Below are 23367 nucleotides of genomic sequence, written 5' to 3' on the forward strand. Positions count from 1 at the left end.
TCTGGCTTCATGTCAGCAGAGAATCAGTCTGCATGTCATAGCAGAGAATGAGGCTTCACGTCAGCCACCACTGCAACAGTCCATTGGCATATATTTAGGCCCAGCACCCAGGCAGAGGAGGGAGGTCTCGTAACAGAGAATCTGTCTTCATGTCAGCAGAGAATTAGTCTGCATGTCATAGCAGAGAATGAGGCTTCACGTCAGCCACCACTGCAACAGTCCATTGGCATATATTTAGGCCCAGCACACAGGCAGAGGAGAGAGGTCCCGTAACAGACAATCTGGCTTCATGTCAGCAGAGAATCATTCTGCATGTCATAGCAGAGAATCAGGCTTCACGTCACCCAACATTGGAACAGTCCATTGGCATATATTTAGGCCTCGGCACCCAGACACAGGAGAGGTTCATTCAACTTTGGGTAGCCTCGCAATATAATGGTAAAATGAAAATAAAAATAGGATTGAATGAGGAAGTGCCCTGGAGTCCAATAATATATGGTTAAGGGGAGGTAGTTAATGTCTAATCTGGACAAGGGACGGACAGATCCTGTGGGATCCATGCCTGGTTCATTTTTATGAACGTCAGCTTGTCCACATTGGCTGTAGACAGGCGGCTGCGTTTGTCTGTAATGACGCCCCCTGCCGTGCTGAATACACGTTCAGACAAAACGCTGGCCGCCGGGCAGGCCAGCACCTCCAAGGCATAAAAGGCTAGCTCTGGCCACGTGGACAATTTAGAGACCCAGAAGTTGAATGGGGCCGAACCATCAGTCAGTACGTGGAGGGGTGTGCACACGTACTGTTCCACCATGTTAGTGAAATGTTGCCTCCTGCTAACACGTTGCGTATCAGGTGGTGGTGCAGTTAGCTGTGGCGTGTTGACAAAAGTTTTCCACATCTCTGCCATGCTAACCCTGCCCTCAAAGGAGCTGGCATTGACACAGCTGCCTTGGCGACCTCTTGCTCCTCCTCTGCCTTGGCCTTGGGCTTCCACTTGTTCCCCTGTGACATTTGGGAATGCTCTCAGTAGCGCGTCTACCAACGTGCGCTTGTACTCGCGCATCTTCCTATCACGCTCCAGTGCAGGAAGTAAGGTGGGCACATTGTCTTTGTAGCGTGGATCCAGCAGGGTGGCAACCCAGTAGTCCGCACAGGTTAAAATGTGGGCAACTCTGCTGTCGTTGCGCAGGCACTGCAGCATGTAGTCGCTCATGTGTGCCAGGCTGCCCAGGGGTAAGGACAAGCTGTCCTCTGTGGGAGGCGTATCGTCATCGTCCTGCCTTTCCCCCCAACCACGCACCAGTGATGGACCCGAGCTGCGTTGGGTGCCACCCCGCTGTGACCATGCTTCATCCTCATCCTCCTCCACCTCCTCCTCATCCTCGTCCTCCTCGTCCTCCAGTAGTGGGCCCTGTCTGGCCACATTTGTACCTGGCCTCTGCTGTTGCCAAAAACCTCCCTCTGAGTCACTTCGAAGAGACTGGCCTGAAAGTGCTAAAAATGACCCCTCTTCCTCCTCCTCCTCCTCCTGGGCCACCTCCTCTTGCATCATCGCCCTAAGTGTTTTCTCAAGGAGACATAGAAGTGGTATTGTAACGCTGATAACGGCGTCATCGCCACTGGCCATGTTGGTGGAGTACTCGAAACAGCGCAACAGGGCACACAGGTCTCGCATGGAGGCCCAGTCATTGGTGGTGAAGTGGTGCTGTTCTGTAGTGCGACTGACCCGTGCGTGCTGCAGCTGAAACTCCACTGTGGCCTGCTGCTGCTCGCACAGTCTGTCCAGCATGTGCAAGGTGGAGTTCCACCTGGTGGGCACGTCGCATATGAGGCGGTGAGCGGGAAGGCCGAAGTTACGCTGTAGCGCAGACAGGCGAGCAGCAGCAGGATGTGAACGCCGGAAGCGCGAACAGACGGCCCGCACTTTATGCAGCAGCTCTGACATGTCGGGGTAGTTGTGAATGAACTTCTGCACCACCAAATTCAGCACATGCGCCAAGCAAGGGATGTGCGTCAAATTGGCTAGTCCCAGAGCTGCAACGAGATTTCGCCCATTATCGCACACCACCAGGCCGGGCTTGAGGCTCACCGGCAGCAACCACTCGTCGGTCTTTTGTTCTATACCCCGCCACAACTCCTGTGCGGTGTGGGGCCTGTCCCCCAAACATATGAGTTTCAGAATGGCCTGCTGACGTTTACCCCGGGCTGTGCTGAAGTTGGTGGTGAAGGTGTGTGGCTGACTGGATGAGCAGGTGGAAGAAGAGGAGGAGGAAGCCGAGAAGGAGGAGGTGGCAACAGGAGGCAAAGAATGTTGCCCTGCGATCCTTGGCGGCGGAAGGACGTGCGCCAAACAGCTCTCCGCCTGGGGCCCAGCTGCCACTACATTTACCCAGTGTGCAGTTAGGGAGATATAGCGTCCCTGGCCGTGCTTACTGGTCCACGTATCTGTGGTTAGGTGGACCTTGCCACAGATGGCGTTGCGCAGTGCACACTTGATTTTATCGGATACTTGGTTGTGCAGGGAAGGCACGGCTCTCTTGGAGAAGTAGTGGCGGCTGGGAACAACATACTGTGGGACAGCAAGCGACATGAGCTGTTTGAAGCTGTCTGTGTCCACCAGCCTAAATGACAGCATTTCATAGGCCAGTAGTTTAGAAATGCTGGCATTCAGGGCCAGGGATCGAGGGTGGCTAGGTGGGAATTTACGCTTTCTCTCAAATGTTTGTGAGATGGAGAGCTGAACGCTGCCGTGTGACATGGTTGAGACGCTTGATGACGGAGGTGGTGGTGGTGGTGTTGGTGGTACATCCCCTGTTTGCTGGGCGGCAGGTGCCAACGTTCCTCCAGAGGCGGAGGAAGAGGCCGAGGCGGCAGCAGCAGAAGAGGCCGAGGCGGCAGCAGCAGAAGAGGTAGCAGGGGGAGCCTGAGTGACTTCCTTGGTTTTAAGGTGTTTACTCCACTGCAGTTCATGCTTTGCATGCAGGTGCCTGGTCATGCAGGTTGTGCTCAGGTTCAGAACGTTAATGCCTCGCTTAAGGCTCTGATGGCACAGCGTGCAAACCACTCGGGTCTTGTCGTCAGCACATTGTTTGAAGAAGTGCCATGCCAGGGAACTCCTTGAAGCTGCCTTTGGGGTGCTCGGTCCCAGATGGCGGCGGGCAGTAGCAGGCGGAGTCTCTTGGCGGCGGGTGTTCTGCTTTTGCCCACTGCTCCCTCTTTTGCTACGCTGTTGGCTCGGTCTCACCACTGCCTCTTCCTCCGAACTGTGAAAGTCAGTGGTACGACCTTCATTCCATGTGGGGTCTAGGACCTCATCATCCCCTGCATGTCTTCCACCCAGTCTTGATCCCTGACCTCCTGTTCAGTCTGCACACTGCAGAAAGACGCAGCAGTTGGCACCTGTGTTTCGTCATCATCAGAGACATGCTGAGGTGGTATTCCCATGTCCTCATCATCAGGAAACATAAGTGGTTGTGCGTCAGTGCATTCTATATCTTTCACCGCTGGGGAAGGGCTAGGTGGATGCCCTTGGGAAACCCTGCCAGCGGAGTCTTCAAACAGCATAAGAGACTGCTGCATAACTTGAGGCTGAGACAGTTTCCCTGGTATGCATGGGGGTGATGTGACAGACTGATGGGGTTGGTTTTCAGGCGCCATCTGTGCGCTTTCTGCAGAAGACTGGGTGGGAGATAATGTGAACGTGCTGGATCCACTGTCGGCCACCCAATTGACTAATGCCTGTACCTGCTCAGGCCTTACCATCCTTAGAACGGCATTGGGCCCCACCATATATCGCTGTAAATTCTGGCGGCTACTGGGACCTGAGGTAGTTGGTACACTAGGACGTGTGGATGTGGCAGAACGGCCACGTCCTCTCCCAGCACCAGAGGGTCCACTAACACCACCACGACCATGTCCACCTCCGCGTCCCTTACTAGATGTTTTTCTCATTGTTATGGTTCACCACAACAACAAAAATATTATTTGGCCCAATGTATTGTATTCAAATTCAGCGGGATATAAATTTGAGGCCTAGTATTTAGGCGCTGGGTGACCGGTATGGATTTACTAACAGAATTAGACTTGGAAATGCACAGTAGCGTGTGTGTGAAGTTATTCTGAATGACCCTATGTGCACCTTGAATATTATATACCCTTTTAGGGATAGATTTCAAATAGCTCTGATACAGCAGAAACCACTAAATTTTTAAATTGCTAAATTGGGAATTGTATTTCAACCCAGAACAAAAAATGTGCTTTGACGGACACTAAATAACTTTCCCAGCCACAACAGGACAGCGGTAACGAGAGATTTAGCAGGATATAAATTTGAGGCCTAGTATTTAGGCGCTGGGTGACAGGTATGGGTTTAGTGACAGAATTAGACTTGGAAATACACAGTAGCGGGTGTGTGTGAAGTTATTCTGAATGACCCAATGTGCACCTTGAATATTATATACCCTTTTAGGGATAGATTTCAAATAGCTCTGATATAGCAGAAACCACTAAATTATGAAATTGCTAAATTGGGAATTGTATTTCAACCCAGAACAAAAAATGTGCTTTGACGGACACTAAATAACTTTCCCAGCCACAACAGGACAGCGGTAACGAGAGATTTAGCGGGATATAAATTTGAGGCCTAGTATTTAGGCGCTGGGTGACAGGTATGGGTTTAGTGACAGAATTAGACTTGGAAATGCACAGTAGCGGGTGTGTGTGAAGTTATTCTGAATGACTCTATGTGCACCTTCAATATGATCTACCCTTTTAGGGATAGATTTCAAATAGCTCTGATATAGCAGAAACCACTAAATTATGAAATTGCTAAATTGGGAATTGTATTTCAACCCAGAACAAAAAATGTGCTTTGACGGACACTAAATAACTTTCCCAGCCACAACAGGACAGCGGTAACGAGAGATTTAGCAGGATATAAATTTGAGGCCTAGTATTTAGGCGCTGGGTGACAGGTATGGGTTTAGTGACAGAATTAGACTTGGAAATACACAGTAGCGGGTGTGTGTGAAGTTATTCTGAATGACCCAATGTGCACCTTGAATATTATATACCCTTTTAGGGATAGATTTCAAATAGCTCTGATATAGCAGAAACCACTAAATTATGAAATTGCTAAATTGGGAATTGTATTTCAACCCAGAACAAAAAATGTGCTTTGACGGACACTAAATAACTTTCCCAGCCACAACAGGACAGCGGTAACGAGAGATTTAGCAGGATATAAATTTGAGGCCTAGTATTTAGGCGCTGGGTGACAGGTATGGGTTTAGTGACAGAATTAGACTTGGAAATACACAGTAGCGGGTGTGTGTGAAGTTATTCTGAATGACCCAATGTGCACCTTGAATATTATATACCCTTTTAGGGATAGATTTCAAATAGCTCTGATATAGCAGAAACCACTAAATTATGAAATTGCTAAATTGGGAATTGTATTTCAACCCAGAACAAAAAATGTGCTTTGACGGACACTAAATAACTTTCCCAGCCACAACAGGACAGCGGTAACGAGAGATTTAGCAGGATATAAATTTGAGGCCTAGTATTTAGGCGCTGGGTGACAGGTATGGGTTTAGTGACAGAATTAGACTTGGAAATACACAGTAGCGGGTGTGTGTGAAGTTATTCTGAATGACCCAATGTGCACCTTGAATATTATATACCCTTTTAGGGATAGATTTCAAATAGCTCTGATATAGCAGAAACCACTAAATTATGAAATTGCTAAATTGGGAATTGTATTTCAACCCAGAACAAAAAATGTGCTTTGACGGACACTAAATAACTTTCCCAGCCACAACAGGACAGCGGTAACGAGAGATTTAGCAGGATATAAATTTGAGGCCTAGTATTTAGGCGCTGGGTGACAGGTATGGGTTTAGTGACAGAATTAGACTTGGAAATACACAGTAGCGGGTGTGTGTGAAGTTATTCTGAATGACCCAATGTGCACCTTGAATATTATATACCCTTTTAGGGATAGATTTCAAATAGCTCTGATATAGCAGAAACCACTAAATTATGAAATTGCTAAATTGGGAATTGTATTTCAACCCAGAACAAAAAATGTGCTTTGACGGACACTAAATAACTTTCCCAGCCACAACAGGACAGCGGTAACGAGAGATTTAGCAGGATATAAATTTGAGGCCTAGTATTTAGGCGCTGGGTGACAGGTATGGGTTTAGTGACAGAATTAGACTTGGAAATACACAGTAGCGGGTGTGTGTGAAGTTATTCTGAATGACCCAATGTGCACCTTGAATATTATATACCCTTTTAGGGATAGATTTCAAATAGCTCTGATATAGCAGAAACCACTAAATTATGAAATTGCTAAATTGGGAATTGTATTTCAACCCAGAACAAAAAATGTGCTTTGACGGACACTAAATAACTTTCCCAGCCACAACAGGACAGCGGTAACGAGAGATTTAGCAGGATATAAATTTGAGGCCTAGTATTTAGGCGCTGGGTGACAGGTATGGGTTTAGTGACAGAATTAGACTTGGAAATACACAGTAGCGGGTGTGTGTGAAGTTATTCTGAATGACCCAATGTGCACCTTGAATATTATATACCCTTTTAGGGATAGATTTCAAATAGCTCTGATATAGCAGAAACCACTAAATTATGAAATTGCTAAATTGGGAATTGTATTTCAACCCAGAACAAAAAATGTGCTTTGACGGACACTAAATAACTTTCCCAGCCACAACAGGACAGCGGTAACGAGAGATTTAGCAGGATATAAATTTGAGGCCTAGTATTTAGGCGCTGGGTGACAGGTATGGGTTTAGTGACAGAATTAGACTTGGAAATACACAGTAGCGGGTGTGTGTGAAGTTATTCTGAATGACCCAATGTGCACCTTGAATATTATATACCCTTTTAGGGATAGATTTCAAATAGCTCTGATATAGCAGAAACCACTAAATTATGAAATTGCTAAATTGGGAATTGTATTTCAACCCAGAACAAAAAATGTGCTTTGACGGACACTAAATAACTTTCCCAGCCACAACAGGACAGCGGTAACGAGAGATTTAGCAGGATATAAATTTGAGGCCTAGTATTTAGGCGCTGGGTGACAGGTATGGGTTTAGTGACAGAATTAGACTTGGAAATACACAGTAGCGGGTGTGTGTGAAGTTATTCTGAATGACCCAATGTGCACCTTGAATATTATATACCCTTTTAGGGATAGATTTCAAATAGCTCTGATATAGCAGAAACCACTAAATTATGAAATTGCTAAATTGGGAATTGTATTTCAACCCAGAACAAAAAATGTGCTTTGACGGACACTAAATAACTTTCCCAGCCACAACAGGACAGCGGTAACGAGAGATTTAGCAGGATATAAATTTGAGGCCTAGTATTTAGGCGCTGGGTGACAGGTATGGGTTTAGTGACAGAATTAGACTTGGAAATACACAGTAGCGGGTGTGTGTGAAGTTATTCTGAATGACCCAATGTGCACCTTGAATATTATATACCCTTTTAGGGATAGATTTCAAATAGCTCTGATATAGCAGAAACCACTAAATTATGAAATTGCTAAATTGGGAATTGTATTTCAACCCAGAACAAAAAATGTGCTTTGACGGACACTAAATAACTTTCCCAGCCACAACAGGACAGCGGTAACGAGAGATTTAGCAGGATATAAATTTGAGGCCTAGTATTTAGGCGCTGGGTGACAGGTATGGGTTTAGTGACAGAATTAGACTTGGAAATACACAGTAGCGGGTGTGTGTGAAGTTATTCTGAATGACCCAATGTGCACCTTGAATATTATATACCCTTTTAGGGATAGATTTCAAATAGCTCTGATATAGCAGAAACCACTAAATTATGAAATTGCTAAATTGGGAATTGTATTTCAACCCAGAACAAAAAATGTGCTTTGACGGACACTAAATAACTTTCCCAGCCACAACAGGACAGCGGTAACGAGAGATTTAGCAGGATATAAATTTGAGGCCTAGTATTTAGGCGCTGGGTGACAGGTATGGGTTTAGTGACAGAATTAGACTTGGAAATACACAGTAGCGGGTGTGTGTGAAGTTATTCTGAATGACCCAATGTGCACCTTGAATATTATATACCCTTTTAGGGATAGATTTCAAATAGCTCTGATATAGCAGAAACCACTAAATTATGAAATTGCTAAATTGGGAATTGTATTTCAACCCAGAACAAAAAATGTGCTTTGACGGACACTAAATAACTTTCCCAGCCACAACAGGACAGCGGTAACGAGAGATTTAGCGGGATATAAATTTGAGGCCTAGTATTTAGGCGCTGGGTGACAGGTATGGGTTTAGTGACAGAATTAGACTTGGAAATGCACAGTAGCGGGTGTGTGTGAAGTTATTCTGAATGACCCTATGTGCACCTTGAATATTATATACCCTTTTAGGGATAGATTTCAAATAGCTCTGATATAGCAGGAACCACTAAATTATGAAATTGCTAAATTGGGAATTGTACTTCAACCCAGAACAAAAAATGTGCTTTGACGGACACTAAATAACTTTCCCAGCCACAACAGGACAGCGGTAACGAGAGATTTAGCGGGATATCAATTTGAGGCCTAGTATTTAGGCGCTGGGTGACCGGTATGGATTTAGTGACAGAATTAGACTGGGATATGGCCAAAAAATAACCACACTATTGCTGGTTAAATGCACTTGGTGACGGGCGCAGCTTGCCCCTGATGTAGTATATGGCCAAAAAATGAACAGACTATTGCTGGTTAAATGCACTTGGTGTCACAGCTTGACCAACCACACTACTGAGGGTTAAATGCACTTGGTGACGGGCGCAGCTTGCCCCTGATGTAGTATATGGCCAAAAAATAAACAGACTATTGCTGTTTAAATGCACTTGGTGTGACAGCTTCACCCTGATGTAGGCTTTAGCCAAAAAACAACCACACCATTGAGGGTTAAATGCACTTGGTGACAGGCGCAGCTTGCCCCTGATTTAGTATATGGCCAAAAAATGAACAGACTATTGCTGCTTAAATGCACTTGGTGTGACAGCTTCACCCTGATGTAGGCTTTAGCCAAAAAACAACCACACCATTGAGGGTTAAATGCACTTGGTGACAGGCGCAGCTTGCCCCTGATTTTGTATATGGCCAAAAAATGAACAGACTATTGCTGGTTAAATGCACTTGGTGTGACAGCTTCACCCTGATGTAGGCTTTAGCCAAAAAACAACCACACCATTGAGGGTTAAATGCACTTGGTCGCAGCTTGGATGCACTTGGTCGCAGCACCGCACAAGACACAAAATGGCCGCCGATCACCCCAGAAAAAAGTGACTGACAAACGGTCTGGGCAGCCTAAAAACAGTGAGTGAGCATTTGAATTTCAGCAGCTCAATGATGCACAGCTGCAGATCGATCGATTAATCAAGTGAAGTCCTTTGGAGGAGTTAATCTGCCTAATCTCGCCCTACTGTCGCATCCGCAACCTCTCCCTACGCTAATCAGAGCAGAGTGACGGGCGGCGCTATGTGACTCCAGCTTAAATAGAGGCTGGGTCACATGGTGCTCTGGCCAATCACAGCCATGCCAATATTTTAATGAATGGGAAAAAGTGAACTTTTTTTTTATTTAATTTTTTTGCATAAGGCCACAACATAACAAAATGTGAAAAAAGTGAAAGGGTCGGAAGAGTCTCTGAATGCATTTTATGTAGAACGATTTAACATTTTACTATATAAATAAATACAAGTTCAGCTTCATTATTGGTTTTGGAGTCAGGATGTTATATCTTTTGAGATTTTGCTAGGTTCCCTGTTTGTCATGTACATGGTTGAGGTCATTCAGCAGGTTAAGGTTATGAGCAAACTTTACATTGTTTACCTCTGTATGCTAAAGTATGGCTCTCTACCATAGTTTACGGCGGTACTTGATTATAGACTTTGTGTCAGACAGGACATGGTTATCAGTTGACCACTGTGAGGCCTGCTTTATTATAGTAGACTTGTAGCCTAGAAGTACAATCACAGGAGCACTGGGTATTCAGTTAGCTGTCCTAGCCCTGTATCTAAATATCCTGCCAAGGCTTGTTATGCCCCTCTGGCACCCAGAATCTTTCGCACATGACCCGGTTGCTAAAGTGTGGCCTCATTTAACGTGTCTAAAAGTACGGTTTAGTTTAGTAAGTGGATATGTGCGGTCTTCTACTGTTTCTTCCTGTATTGGACTAGCATTCCCGCCTATCTGGGGCTGTTCTGCTTGCACGCCATGCAGTGGAGCTCAGCAGGTCTTCCTGTACATCTGCAAGTGTAAAGCTCAGTTCCCTTCTATGGAAACCTCAGTGAAGAACTGCCCCATTGGTGTCTACCTTGGGATTTGTAATGCGGGTGAAAACAAATACAAATTGAGTTGTGGTTCAGCAAGTTTGGGCCAATAGAGAGTGTGCGTTATGGATAATTTTTTAGAAGACACTTTGAAAAATGACTTAGTGTAAGATAGGCTTTCAAGTAATATGTGCTAGTACTCATGGTCCTTTGAAGTCCTGTTTTATTTCCTGTTATGCTTTAAAGGAGATGATTAACTGAAAAATCTAATTTCTTAGGTGTCATTTCTATTTTTTCCACATGCTATTATGTTACATGTTCTGTCAGCTGGTATAATTGCCAAGGCTTAGGCTGAAGGAACGTAGACAACATGTGACTCTTTGTTGATGCTCCTACAGTCTCAGATATTCTTCTGAAATTTAGATTCTCAATCAGCCCATCATCTCTTGGAAAATGAAATCAAACTTTGACATTATGCCTAGTGTGATTCTGGTTTGTGTTATCAGTATAAAATGAACATGTTATAATGATTAGCTTATATTCAATAATATATTCTAGCAATGGTGACTGGTTGCTTTCAGTACATGAACATATACTATACAACAACCTAAGAGGGGCTAAAAGGGCTGTTCCTACAGTTTTAAAAATCTATGTAGAAGCTGCGTATTGCCAATAATAGCCATGATTGCATGCAGTGTACAACAGCTGACCATGTAGCAATATGCAGCTTATATAACATAGGTTTTCCAAATGCTAAAACAAAACTCTTTAAAAAATAAGATTTTATATAACTAACCAATCACCACAGTAGTGACTTGCCAGCCAAAATAAACTCGCCAAACTGGCCTGTGGTCGACTGCTGCAGTCACTCCTAAATACTCCTAAGGGTACAGCTACACAGCGACACTGGTCACGCAACAGCCGTTGCAGCTATGTTCGCTAAGTGGCAATGTCCCATAAAAGTGAATGGGATTGCCTTGCCGTTGCAAGAAATCCAAGACTGCTGGATTTCTTGTGAAGGACGCAGCAATCCCATTCACTTCTATGGGATCACCGCTACTCAGTGAACCTGGCTGTGAGGCCATGTAGCCGTACCCTAAAGGTAGTGGTTTTGGTGGCCCCTGCACCAAAGTATAGATCCCCATACTCTGTTGAAAGGTTCAAAACCAGGGGTCCAACTTGACAATGCCCTGAGAAGTAACCCAAGCCTCTTTCCACACCTGCTGCATTACAAGAGCTTTCACAGTACCAGTATTGATTGTAAACCACGTAAGCCTAAATTGGCGTGGTTTGTATTGATTTTGCAGTGGACCTTGCTAGAGGAGGAGGATGCTATTTGATTTGGTGCAGTTGGTTCTTACAGTATGCTAACATACTGTACTTGTCTTTGTTACCACCAACAAAGATCTTTTATTATTACAATAATCAATGCATTCTTGATAAACTGGTTTTACATTCTGTGCTCTTGCAGCCATAGGCGGACTAGGAACGTAAAGAGGCCGTAGAAAAAATTCAGAAAATGGCCCCATTTTTTTAGGCAGATTCAAATTGACAGAAGGCGGGGCAACACAAGTAGGCAGCGACAACAGAAGTAGGTGGGGCCTGCAATACCGTACTGCAGAACAAAATACTGCCCCAGCAGAACCAAATACCACAGTGCAGCATAAAATACTGCCACCCTCACTGCAGTATTCAACTGTATCACTGTCCTGAGGACCTGGCCTCTGGTCAGGTGCATAAGTGCCTGATGCTCCTAGCATAAATTTAATTCTTATAGCATTAGCTCATTCTGTACCCAGCCGACGGACGTGAGGAGGGTTTGGGCGGACCCCTGAGCATCAGCTCTATGGCCAGTCTTCCCCTGCCTGTAGCTCCATGGGACTGTTGACTAGGAACACTTGCCTTTGATCCTTCACTTGCCGGATCAGCAGGAAACATAATGTTTCTTAGAAATCTGGTTTGCCTACTCTGCATAAGTTCAAGTTTTTTGTTGAGAGTATGAAAGCCTAAAGACCCAGTTTTATCATAGTTGGTCTGCTTCTCTGTATATTCATTGTAAAGACACATCACAGTTTCCAAATAGTTCAATGTGGATTCAATCTATTTCAGGACTACTGTATATTGTTAAAAGTTTGACCATGACTATTGCAGCTTGAGTCTACCTTTGTGTTGCAGATCTCCACAAGGAAGCTTGGATCAGTGATTGAATTCATCATTGTGGGCCTGGGCATGATGCTAAAAAACATAGCTTTGGCCATTAATATGATTTTTGCCCGATTATCATAGAACTTGTAGGCAGTAATGCGCTTTGATCTGTCGATGCCAACTGGTAAAAAAAAATTTTTTGTTACAGGGACAATCAGATCTTCTCAAATATGCCAAAACAGAAACCTTGGACAACTTAAAACAAATTCATTATGCTGCTGTATCTTGTGGACTGAACAAGGCAACTGCTGGAAATGCAGAGGCGTCCAAGCCAAGAAGAAGCCTGGAGGCCATTCCCGAGAAGGCAGGAGATGAGACGGGCGATTGACAGTAAATCATGGACCTCCGTTCTTATTGGAATTTCTAAATCTTCGACCAATGTAGCTGCACAAGGTGTTTACTTTGCACTTACAGGAGAAAACACAGATTCTATTTTTCTTTCTTTCTAAAGCACAACCGAAGACTGACCAGTCTGATATCTGTGAAAGTACAGTAAATATATATGATAAATGAAGGAAACTGGCAGGCAGATTGCAAATGTTGTTGCTGGCCAAAAGTCAAAGCGTGGAAGAAGATATCTTTATTAGAATAGAACCGATTTAGTGAGGTGCGTGCTGCTTAAAGAAACATAGCAGTGTTTTTTAAGTTAGATTTTAATAGTTTTATTTAAATAAAAGAGAAATCCTCACATTTCATAAACTGTGTGCTTATTGTAACAGAGTGCTCAAAGGACTGAAATGAGTTGCACTGAAAAGTGAATCTACAGACATGGTTAGTTGTTTGTTGTGTTCTGTTTGAGCCATATTGTATATAACAAAAAAAATAATAACAGGAAATGCAATAAAAAATGGGCGCTAGATGTTTGTACACCATAGGTGGCAAATCTAAAAATGTGCAATCCACTTTAACCTAATAGCATAGATCTTATTTCCACAAAGTTTTAGAAATGTTAATATCTAATGTAAAAGTGACCAAATTGAAGACATATTGTAAATATATCAACTTTTTTATTTTGTGATGTGTTCACATTAAACAAAGTTTTATGATCTCAATTGTCGTGCATTTTAAGAAATATGACAGCGTTAATAGAAGGATGAGACATAACATTAGTTGTATGTTTGTTAGACCTTTTGTCGATTCAGTGGGGCAGACTTTCCTAATGAAAGTATACTAGAATTCTGGCTCGCATGCCGTGCAGCACAATCATTATTGGGCTTAGACACCTTTAGCGACATGCTAGGCAACAGGTGTGCCTTTTAAGAGTAAGGGGTGTGTATTTGCGGAATACTGGCTGCGGCCAACAAGCGACACTGTGCGCCAAAGTTGCCCCACAATGTCAGCACACCATTCTGGTGCAGGGTAAGCCGTATAACAGGTGGTATAAACGTAGACTAGAGAGTCTAAAGGTGTACCAGATTTATTAGCCGGCAGCAGCAGGATAAAAGTGGTGCCGTTTTAAACTGTTTAGTTTAGAGGGGGCTGGCAAACTCCCCCCTCCTGGACAGACCTGCGAAGGGAAGCATACTTAGGCTACTTTCACACTAGCGTTTTTTGCGGATCCATCATGGATATGCAAAACGCTTTGGTTACTATAATAAAACTGCATGCATTCGTCATGATCGGATCCAGTTGTATTATGTCCTCTATAGCCATGACTGATCGGTCTTGAACACCATTGAAAGTCAATGGGGGACGGATCCATTTTTGATTGTGTCAGAGTAAAAGGACCTGTCCCCATTGACTTACGTTGTGTGCCAGGACAGATCTGTTTGGCTCTGCTTCGTCAGGTTGACAGCAAAACAGTACAGGCAGCGTTTTGGTTTCCGCCTCCAGAGCGGAATGGTGACGGAACGGAGGCAAACTGATGCATTCTGAGCGGATCCTTTCCCATTCAGAATGCATTAGGGCAAAACTGATCTATTTTGAACCACTTTTGAGAGCCCTGAACGGATCTCGCAAACGGAAAGCCAAAACGCTATTGTGAAAGTAGCCTTACCTGCTTCCCGACCCTCCATCCTGGCTCCTTCCTTATCTGGCCTCCGCTGCTCCATTTCGGGTCGCTGAATGTAAAGGTCAAGCTTTGCTGTTGCTGCAGCCAGTCGCTGGCCGCAGCAGTGACCTGCTCCCTTTGCATCACATAACTACCTGACATGCCGCAAGGAAAGCAGGTCACCACTGCGGCCAGCGATTGGCTGCACCAGCATCAAACCGGAAGTTTATAGCCAGGGACCAGGGCAGCAGAGGCTGGAGAACGCAGTAGCTGGGAGACAGCATCATATCAGGAATCAGCAAGTAGGCTTCCATTTGCAGGTCTGTCCAGGAGAGGAGGTTGCCCACACCCCTCTTTCCAAACATGTAGAACCCCTTTAAGTTTACACACAAATTAGACAGTATAAGTAAATCTGTCCCAATGTCTTTGAAATTTTAAATCTTTTATTTTTTTATTTTTTTTAAAGGATAACCGTTATTTAGCTGTATTTATTTAAAAACGTATTTTATGAGTACTTTTTTTTAAATAGTCACATCTCATAATACGATAAACTGGCAAAGATCAGCAGTACATTATTTTATTTTACAATGTCCTATGTGTTCCTATGTATTACATCTCCAACTAATAGAACCCTAATTCACAGTTCTTGCTGTACATTGCAACTAACAGGCTGTGGAAGGTGTTGTTCGCTTTCGTGATGCTGAGGATCCAACTCCCGGCAGCCTAGCTGTAATTACACTGCACCACCACTACAAAGTAGATGGCGTGCAGGTAGACATTAAAGAGGATGCAGCATATACATGAGTGTCACAGTTCCTTCAAACAGCTGATCGGCGGGGGTGCCAGGAGTCTGTCCCCGACCAATCTGATACTGATGACCTATCCTAGGTAGGTCATTAATATCATGAAACTGGACAACCCCTTTAATTTCTCCAGAATACATTTTACATGAAAAAAATATGTACATCTGCAATCAGCATCTTTGATCATGGTGACAGGTTCTTTTTAGGCAACTATCACACTGGCGTTTTAGCTTTCCGTTTGTGAGATCCGTTCAGAGCTCTCACAAGCGGTCCAAAACGGATCAGTTTTGCTCTAATGCATTCTGAATAGAAAAGGATCCACTCAGAATGCATCAGTTTGCCCCTGATCAGTCTCCATTCCGCTCTGGAGGCGGGCACCAAAACGCTGCCTGCAGCGTTTTGCTGTCCACTTGACGAAACTGAGCCAAACGGATCCATCCTGGCACACAGTGTAATTCAAGGGGACGAATCCATTTTCTCTGGCTCAATCGAAAACGTTTCCATCTCCCATTGACTTTCAATTAAGTTCATGACGGATCCATCTTTGCTATGTTACTTATAATACAAACTGATCTGTTCATGACGGATGCATTTAAGGGAATGATTCCAGGATAGAACCTCCAGAATGTCCCCCCCCCCCCATCCTAGACGTTAGTAGGAAGATTGTGTGGGAATTACTGCACCCACTGCTGGATAAGGGTTACCACCTCTATGTGGATAACTATTCTACCAGCATACCCCTATTCATGTCCCTAACTGCCAGAGGTACTAAGGCTTGCAGTACAGTGCACAAAAATCAGAGAGGCCTCCCTAGATCCCTAGTAGGGCAACCACTGAGAATGGGTGAAAGTAGGGCTCTCCGTAATGAGAAAATGATGGTGGTTAAGTACAAGGACAAGAGGGACGTCCTTGTACTAACCATCATTCACACTTACACCTGCTCCTGTACATGGTACCACTACCACTGTCCACAAACCAGTTTGTATCCTGGACTACAACAAGCACATGGAAGAGGTGGATCTTGCAGATTAAGTTCTGAAGCCCTACAGTGCCACATGAAAACCTAAAGTGTGGAACAAAAAGCTGGCCGTACACATTGTACAGATAGCAATGTGCAATGCATACGCGCTATTTCATTCTGCAGGTCAGAGAGGAACTTTTCTTCAGTTCCAAGAGGTGGTAATCAAGGCTCTAATTTTTCAAACCCAGGCTGGGGAGGGTCCCAGTACTTCTGGAAGTTATGGTGCCCGTGTTGTACCAGGGCAACATTTTCCAGGTCAAGTCCCCCAGACAGGATGGGAAGGGCCCAAAAAAGATGCAGGGTGTTCCAAAAGGGAGATAAGGAATGACACCATTTACCACTGTGAAACCTGCCCTGAAAAACCTGGCCTGTGCATGCAGGAATGCTTTAGAATCTACCACTCATCTATAGAGTATTAATTTAATTTCATCCTTTATGCTCCCTGTAATATTTCCACTTTATATCTCTGATTTAGTTCACCTTGCTTGCATAACAACCAATACATATTTTTTTCTGTGAGACAACTGTTAGGTCAAAAGTGCCCTTTCCACCCCTTAAGATATTTGTACGAGGGTGCTCTTTTGGAAATGGGGTCAATTCTTGGGGTTTTTAATTTCTGGGGACCGTAGGAATTTATATAATGCAACATCGCAGCTAAAATCCATGTCTGTTTATTCAGGCCTGCAAAAACTATATTTTGCACTTTGCCTCTAGAACCCTGCTGTGCGCCCATACAGCAGGCTACAAGCACATATGGGGTGTTTGCAAAAAGGGGAGAAAATGGGGAACATATACTGAGGTGCATTTACTCCTTTAACCTCCTGTGCAAATTAAAAATTGGGGTCTGCTAGTAATTTTTCATTTTTACAAATGTGTGCTTTGAAATCCTTTCACAAGTATTTCTGTCTTCTGTGAGACACCTGTTTGCTGAAAAGTACCCTTTCCACCACTTAAAATGTTCGTATGGGGGGTGCTCTTTCTGAAATGGGGTCACTTGTTGGGGTTTTTAATTTCTAAAATGTATTTTATGCGACATTGCACCTAAAATACATGTCTCCCAATTCAGGTCAGCAAAATCCATATTTAGCTGTTTGACTCTAGAGCCCTGCTGTGCGCCCATACATAATTTTCTTTAGCACATATGGGGTATTGGCGTATTCGGGGGGAAATGGAGAACAAAATGTGGGTGCATTTTGTCCTGTTACCCCTTGTGAAAGTGAAAAAATGTTGGTGTAAAGCAACTTTTTCTGGAAAAAAATTAATTTTTCATTTTTACAGCCAAGCGTTTCCTAATTCTGTCAAATGCCTGAAGGGTCAAAATGCTCACTACACACCTTGATATATTCCTTGAGGGGTGTAGTTTCCGGAATGCAGTCACTTTTGGGGGGTTTCCACTGTAGGGTCACCTCAGGGTGTCTTCACATGCGACATAGCTCCCAATTACCATTCCAGCTAAATCCTCTCTCCTAACGCCATATGGTGCTCCTTCCACTCTGAAGCCTGCTGTGCAGCCATACATCATTTTATGAGCACATAAAATTATGGCGTATTCGGGGGGAAATGGGGAACAAAATGTGGGGTGCATTTTGTCCTGTTTAGCCTTGTGAAAGTGAAAAATGTGGGTGTAAAGCAACTTTTTCTGGAAAACAAAAATAAATTTTTCATTTTCACAGCCAATCGTTTCCTAATTCTGTAAAACGCCTGATGGGTCAATGTGCTCACTCCCCACGTTTGAAATATTCCTTGAGGGGGGTGTTTTCCATAATGGGGTAACTTTTTGGGAGTTTACACTGTAGGGCCACCTCAGGGTGTGTTCAATTGCAAGATGTTGCCTGTCAATTATTCAGTTTAAATCTGCCTTCCAGAAGCCATTTGGTGCTCCTTTCCTTACGACCCCTGTGGTACGCCCATATAGCAGTATAAAAGAATATATGGGGTATTTCTGTAATCAGGAGAAAATGGGCAATAAATTAGGTGGTGCATTTTTTCCAGTTCCCCCTTGTGAAAGTGAAAAATGTGGGCCTAAAGTCAATTTTTCTGGAAAAGATTTTCATTTTTCATTTTCACAGCCAATTCCATGAATCACCTTTGAGGACAAAGTTCTCACTACACATCTTGAAATATTCCTTGAGGGGTTTAGTTTCCAGAATGTGGTCACTTTTTGGGGGTTTCCACTCTAGGGGTACCTCAGGGTGTCTTCATATGCGACATAGCTCCCAATTACAATTCCAGCTAAATCTGCTCTCCAAAAGCCATATGGTGCTCCTTCCACTCTGAAGCCTGCTGTGCGCCCATACATCATATTTTGAGCACACATGGGGTGTTTCTGTAAACTCCTGATTCAGGGTAATAGATTTTGAGTTTTGTTTGGCTGTTAACCCTAGATGTGTTGCAGAAAAAATAGATTCAAATTTTATTCCCATTTTCATTTAATGCTCGTGGGGCACCTAAAGAGTTGACAAAGTTTGTAAAATCAGTTTTGAATAGCTTGAGGGGTGTAGTTTCTAAAATAATTTGGGTGTTTTCTAATATGTAAGCCTCAGAAAGTGACTTCATAACTGAACTGGTCCTGAAAAAATTGGGGTTTGGAAATGTTCTTAAAAATTTTAAGATTTGCTTCTAAACTTCTAAGCCTTCTAACATCCCCAAAAAATGAAATGTAATTTTCAAAATGATCCAAACATAAAGTAGACATATGAGGAATGTAAAGTAATAACTATTTTCAGAGGTATTACTATCTATTATAAAAGTAGAGAAATTGAAATTTGGAAATTTGTCTACATTTTTGGTAAATTTGGTATTTTTTTTATAAATAAAAATGAAATCTTTTTACTCAATTTTACCACTGTCATAAAGTACAATATTTGACGAGAAAACAGTCTCAGAATGGCCTGGATAAGTAAAAGCGTTTTAAAGTTATTGCCACATAAAGCGACACATTAAGGGGTTAAACAAAATGATCTCCAGCAAACTATGCCTCGCTAAAGCAGCACCATATCTGGATTTCAGTTATCTCACCCAGGTAAATTGAACAACCGGGCAAGATACACAACCCCACCATACCTCTATCGTGTCTTTTACCACAATACATAATACAGACAATGGAATTACAATGGTTTTAATGATGCAGGGGGAGAAACAGAACTGGATCGCACATCCGCAGTGCTATGCTTTGATCTAACTCGCTTATCAGCGCTATAATAAAATGTACAGCCCCCCATACTACATGCTGTACAAGAGGCATTAGTGTACTTTTTGATCAAAAGTGTGGGACCTACTCTGAAAAAGGCGCAGCGACCATGCAGTGACGAGGTGGCGCTGCCCTAGTAGACCCAGGGGTCAAACAGCACCTCTGCTGTCTGATTATACCACCCGTGGCACCACAAAAACAAAGGCCACCACGCAGTACTGCACCATGTGAACAGTTGTCTAACACAACATGTCCACTACTATAAGGAGCTACAGGTCAATGACCACTATATGCAGACCTGTGTGATTAAAACCACCTGTGCCGAATGGGAGGAGTGCTGATACTAGTGATAAAGAAGAAAAGACTCAAATAATGATGCAGGGGGAGAAACAGAACTGGATCGCACATCCACAATGCTATGCCTCTTGTACAGCATGCGGTATGGGGGGCTGTACATCCTATTATAGTGCTGATAAGCGAGTTAGATCAAAGCATAGCATTGTGGATGTGCGATCCAGTTCTGTTTCTCCCTCTGCATCACAATGGTTTTAATGCTGGATCCGACATGGCTATTATGAAGATAATACAACCGGATCTGTTCATAACGGATTCTGCCAGTTGTATTATCTAGGCGGAAGTGTTTTTGCTGATCCACGCCGGCTCCAGCAAAAATGCATATGTGAAAGTAGCCTAACACAGGCAGAGGATTAGCCGAATTGGTGTTCATAAGAATGTTCACTCCTGGTCACTGCCCAGTGTAAAGTGAATGACAATTAGACAACAAATCAGTAAACACTCATTTATTGTTGATCAGACCTTTAATACAGGAAGCAAATCCTGGTCAGCAGGATTTTTCTCTGTGTGAACAGGATGCGCCATCAATATGCAAAGTGAAGGGTAACAATCGTACTACAGTAATGATCACTGTTTGCATCGGCTGTGTAAAAGAAGAGTCTTGTAAACGAGCACCGATCAACTTGCTACATTCTTAATCAGCGTTCATTCCAAGCTCAAGCTGCACTCTTTCTTAGTATCGACAGACTCACATTGCTATCTAGGAGGAATTTATTGTTCCGGTTGCCAGATTAGTGATTCAGAGATCCAGATCCTTCTGCTTCCCATCAAACAGACCTGGGTTTAAAATAAAATTTTGTTTATCTGCATCCATTACTAGGGGGAGCTGACGGCATATGGATTTACATACATTACATTCAGTTTACTACATAAATATGCAACAATCTCCCCTTACAGGTGGCTTCAGGCGAACAGAATTTAGCAATTTGTATAACGAGAATCATGACATTTGGATGTAATCCTCAGACCCCCATATCAGATTCTCAGGCCTCCATATCATACCTCAGGTCAGACTCAAAATAAATAAACTTACCTCTCCTGCTCGGCCTCTGCTCTCCACGTCTGGTGTCCTCTCCTGCAGTCCCCGTTCACTGGTATCCTCCGGCCCGCACTGCACTGTCACCTGACTGCTTGTAGCATCAGGTCATAGTGCGCGCTGTACGTCCTGACGCTGTACGCAGTCAAGACAGCGCAGTCTGGACGAGACCAGGGAGGAGAGGTGAGTACAGCACTTCACTCCCCTACCTCCTGCAGACTAGTAAGCACTTCCATAATGGAAGCTCTCAATAGTATTCAAGAATGGTTCCCCTCCCATGCTGGGCCCCTGTGCAGCTGAACTGGCCGCACTGGAGGTATGTACGCCCCTGACACTGCCCTTTAATACCGAGACGCAGTAATTCCATACATAAACTAACAAATTAACTGGCAATGTGCCAGCTGACCATCTAAAAAATTTTGTGGCTGAGGGCCTGCTGCCAAGCTGACCATCTAAAACATTATGGGCGTGGGCCTGCTGCCTAGCTGACCATCTATAAAAAATTGTGGCCAAGGGCCTGCTGCCAAACTAACCATCTAAAAAATTTTGTTGGCGAGAGCCTGCTGCCGAGTTGACCATCTAAAAATTTTGGGGTAAGGGTCTGCTGCTGAACCTCCACATTATGGTTGAGGGCCTGCTGGTGACCCTCAAAACCATTATGGGCGAGGTCCTGCTGCTGATCTGACCCTCTAAAACATTAGGAGCGAGGGCCGCCTAATAAGCATATTGATATGATGAAAGAGGCGGGCGAGAAAAGGGAGATTGAACGATATACCCTTTTTAGTGGTGGAAGGGGTGCATGGGAATACAGTTATATTCAATACACCATAAAAGCCACATTTAGAGTGCCTTTATGTTCAGCCACTTTCCTCTGGTGGAATAAAGAAGTCAGGGGCAATCTAGGCCGTGTTCATTTTTATAAGAGTCAACCGGTCAGCATTTCCAGTTGACATGCGGATGCGCTTATCAGTTATTATGCCCCCAGCAGCACTAAATACATGCTCTGACAAAACGCTGACGGCGGGACAGGCCAGCACCTCCAAAGCGCCAATTCGTGCCACGTGTTTCGCTTCTACACCCAATAGTTGTAAGACACAGAGGGATCACTGAGGATGCTGACACGGTCTGCCATGTACTCCTTTGCTATCTTCCAAAATTTTTCCCTCCTTTTGACACTAGGCCGCGCATCAGGTTGAGGGTGCTGGAGGGGTAGAATAAAACTGTCCTAAGGCCTTGGAGAGTGTTGCCCTGCCTCTGTTGGAACTGCTGTGTGTTCCCCTCGTCTCCCCTCCTCGGTTGGCCAAGGAACTTGGAGAAATTTTTCCACAAGGACCTTCTGGTATTGCACCATTTTGCTTGTCCTCTCCACCACAGGAATGAGAGATGAGAAGTTCACTTTGTAGCGGGGGTCGAGAAGGGTGAGCAACCAGTAATCAGTGTTGGCCAAAATGCATACAACGCGAGAAAAAGGCAGCCTAACATAAAGTCAGCCATGTGTGCCAGAGTCCCAACAGACTTTGCTGTCCTCATCAGGAGGATGACTCTTAATCTCCTCATCCTCTTCCTCCTCTTCTACCCATCCACACTGATCAGATGTAATAAAACTTCCATAGTACTACCCTCTGTAGCGGAGGCAACCGTCTCCTGCTCCTCCTCCCTCTCATCATTATCCAATTTGCGCTGAGAAGACGAACTGAGGGCGGTCTGGCTATCACCCTGTGTACTATCTTCCCCCATTTCCACCTCTTCCACATGCAAAGCGTCTGCCTTAATTGTGAGCAGCGAGCGTTTCAGTAGGCACAGAAGTGGGATGGTTACTCTGATAATAGCGTTATCGCCGCTCACCATCTCTGTTGATTCCTCAACGTTGCGTAAAACCTCACAGAGGTCAGACATCAATGTCCACTCATCGCTTGTGAAGGGCGGAAGCTGACTACAAAGGCGACAACCATGTTGCAGCTGGTATTCCACTACTGTCCTCTGTTGCTCACAAAGTCTGGCCAACATGTGTAACGTGGAGTTCCAGCGCGTGCTCACGTCGCACAACAGTCGGTGAGCTGGAAATTGCAAGCGCTGCTGCAGCTTTGCCAGACCGGCAGAAGCTGTTGATGACTTGTGGAAATGGACACACATGCGGCGCACCTTCACCAGTGGCTCAGGGAAATTGGGGTAGGTTTTGAGAAATCGCTGAACCACTAGGTTGAACACGTGGGCTAGGCATGGTATGTGTGTGAGCTTGCCGAGCTCCAAAGCTGCTACCAAGTTAAGGCCATTATCAGATGCAACCATGACTGGTTGTAGGTTGAGTGGCGAGAGCCACAGCTCAGTCTGGTCCCTTATCCCCTGCCACAGCTCTGCGGCGGTGTGCTGTTTGTCACCTAAGCAGATCAGTTTAAGCACGGCCTGTTGCCGCTTCCCCACTGCAGT

The 23367-nt window shown here is 44.3% G+C and overlaps 1 protein-coding gene across 1 annotated transcript in view; it reads left to right on the forward strand.

Annotated features, from left to right (window-relative positions):
- PLCL2 (phospholipase C like 2) overlaps nucleotides 1-13598 on the forward strand; it is a 216024-nt gene extending 202426 nt beyond the window's left edge. Inside the window, exon 7 of the mRNA XM_044294066.1 lies at nucleotides 12695-13598. Within this exon, the coding sequence (XP_044150001.1) occupies nucleotides 12695-12874 (180 nt within the window). The 3' untranslated portion in view covers nucleotides 12875-13598. The remainder of the gene's footprint in view (nucleotides 1-12694) is intronic.
- The last annotated feature ends 9769 nt before the right edge of the window (nucleotides 13599-23367 follow it).

This window comes from Bufo gargarizans, chromosome 5 (genome assembly GCF_014858855.1).
Source record: "Bufo gargarizans isolate SCDJY-AF-19 chromosome 5, ASM1485885v1, whole genome shotgun sequence".
Taxonomy (NCBI): Eukaryota; Metazoa; Chordata; class Amphibia; order Anura; family Bufonidae; genus Bufo; species Bufo gargarizans.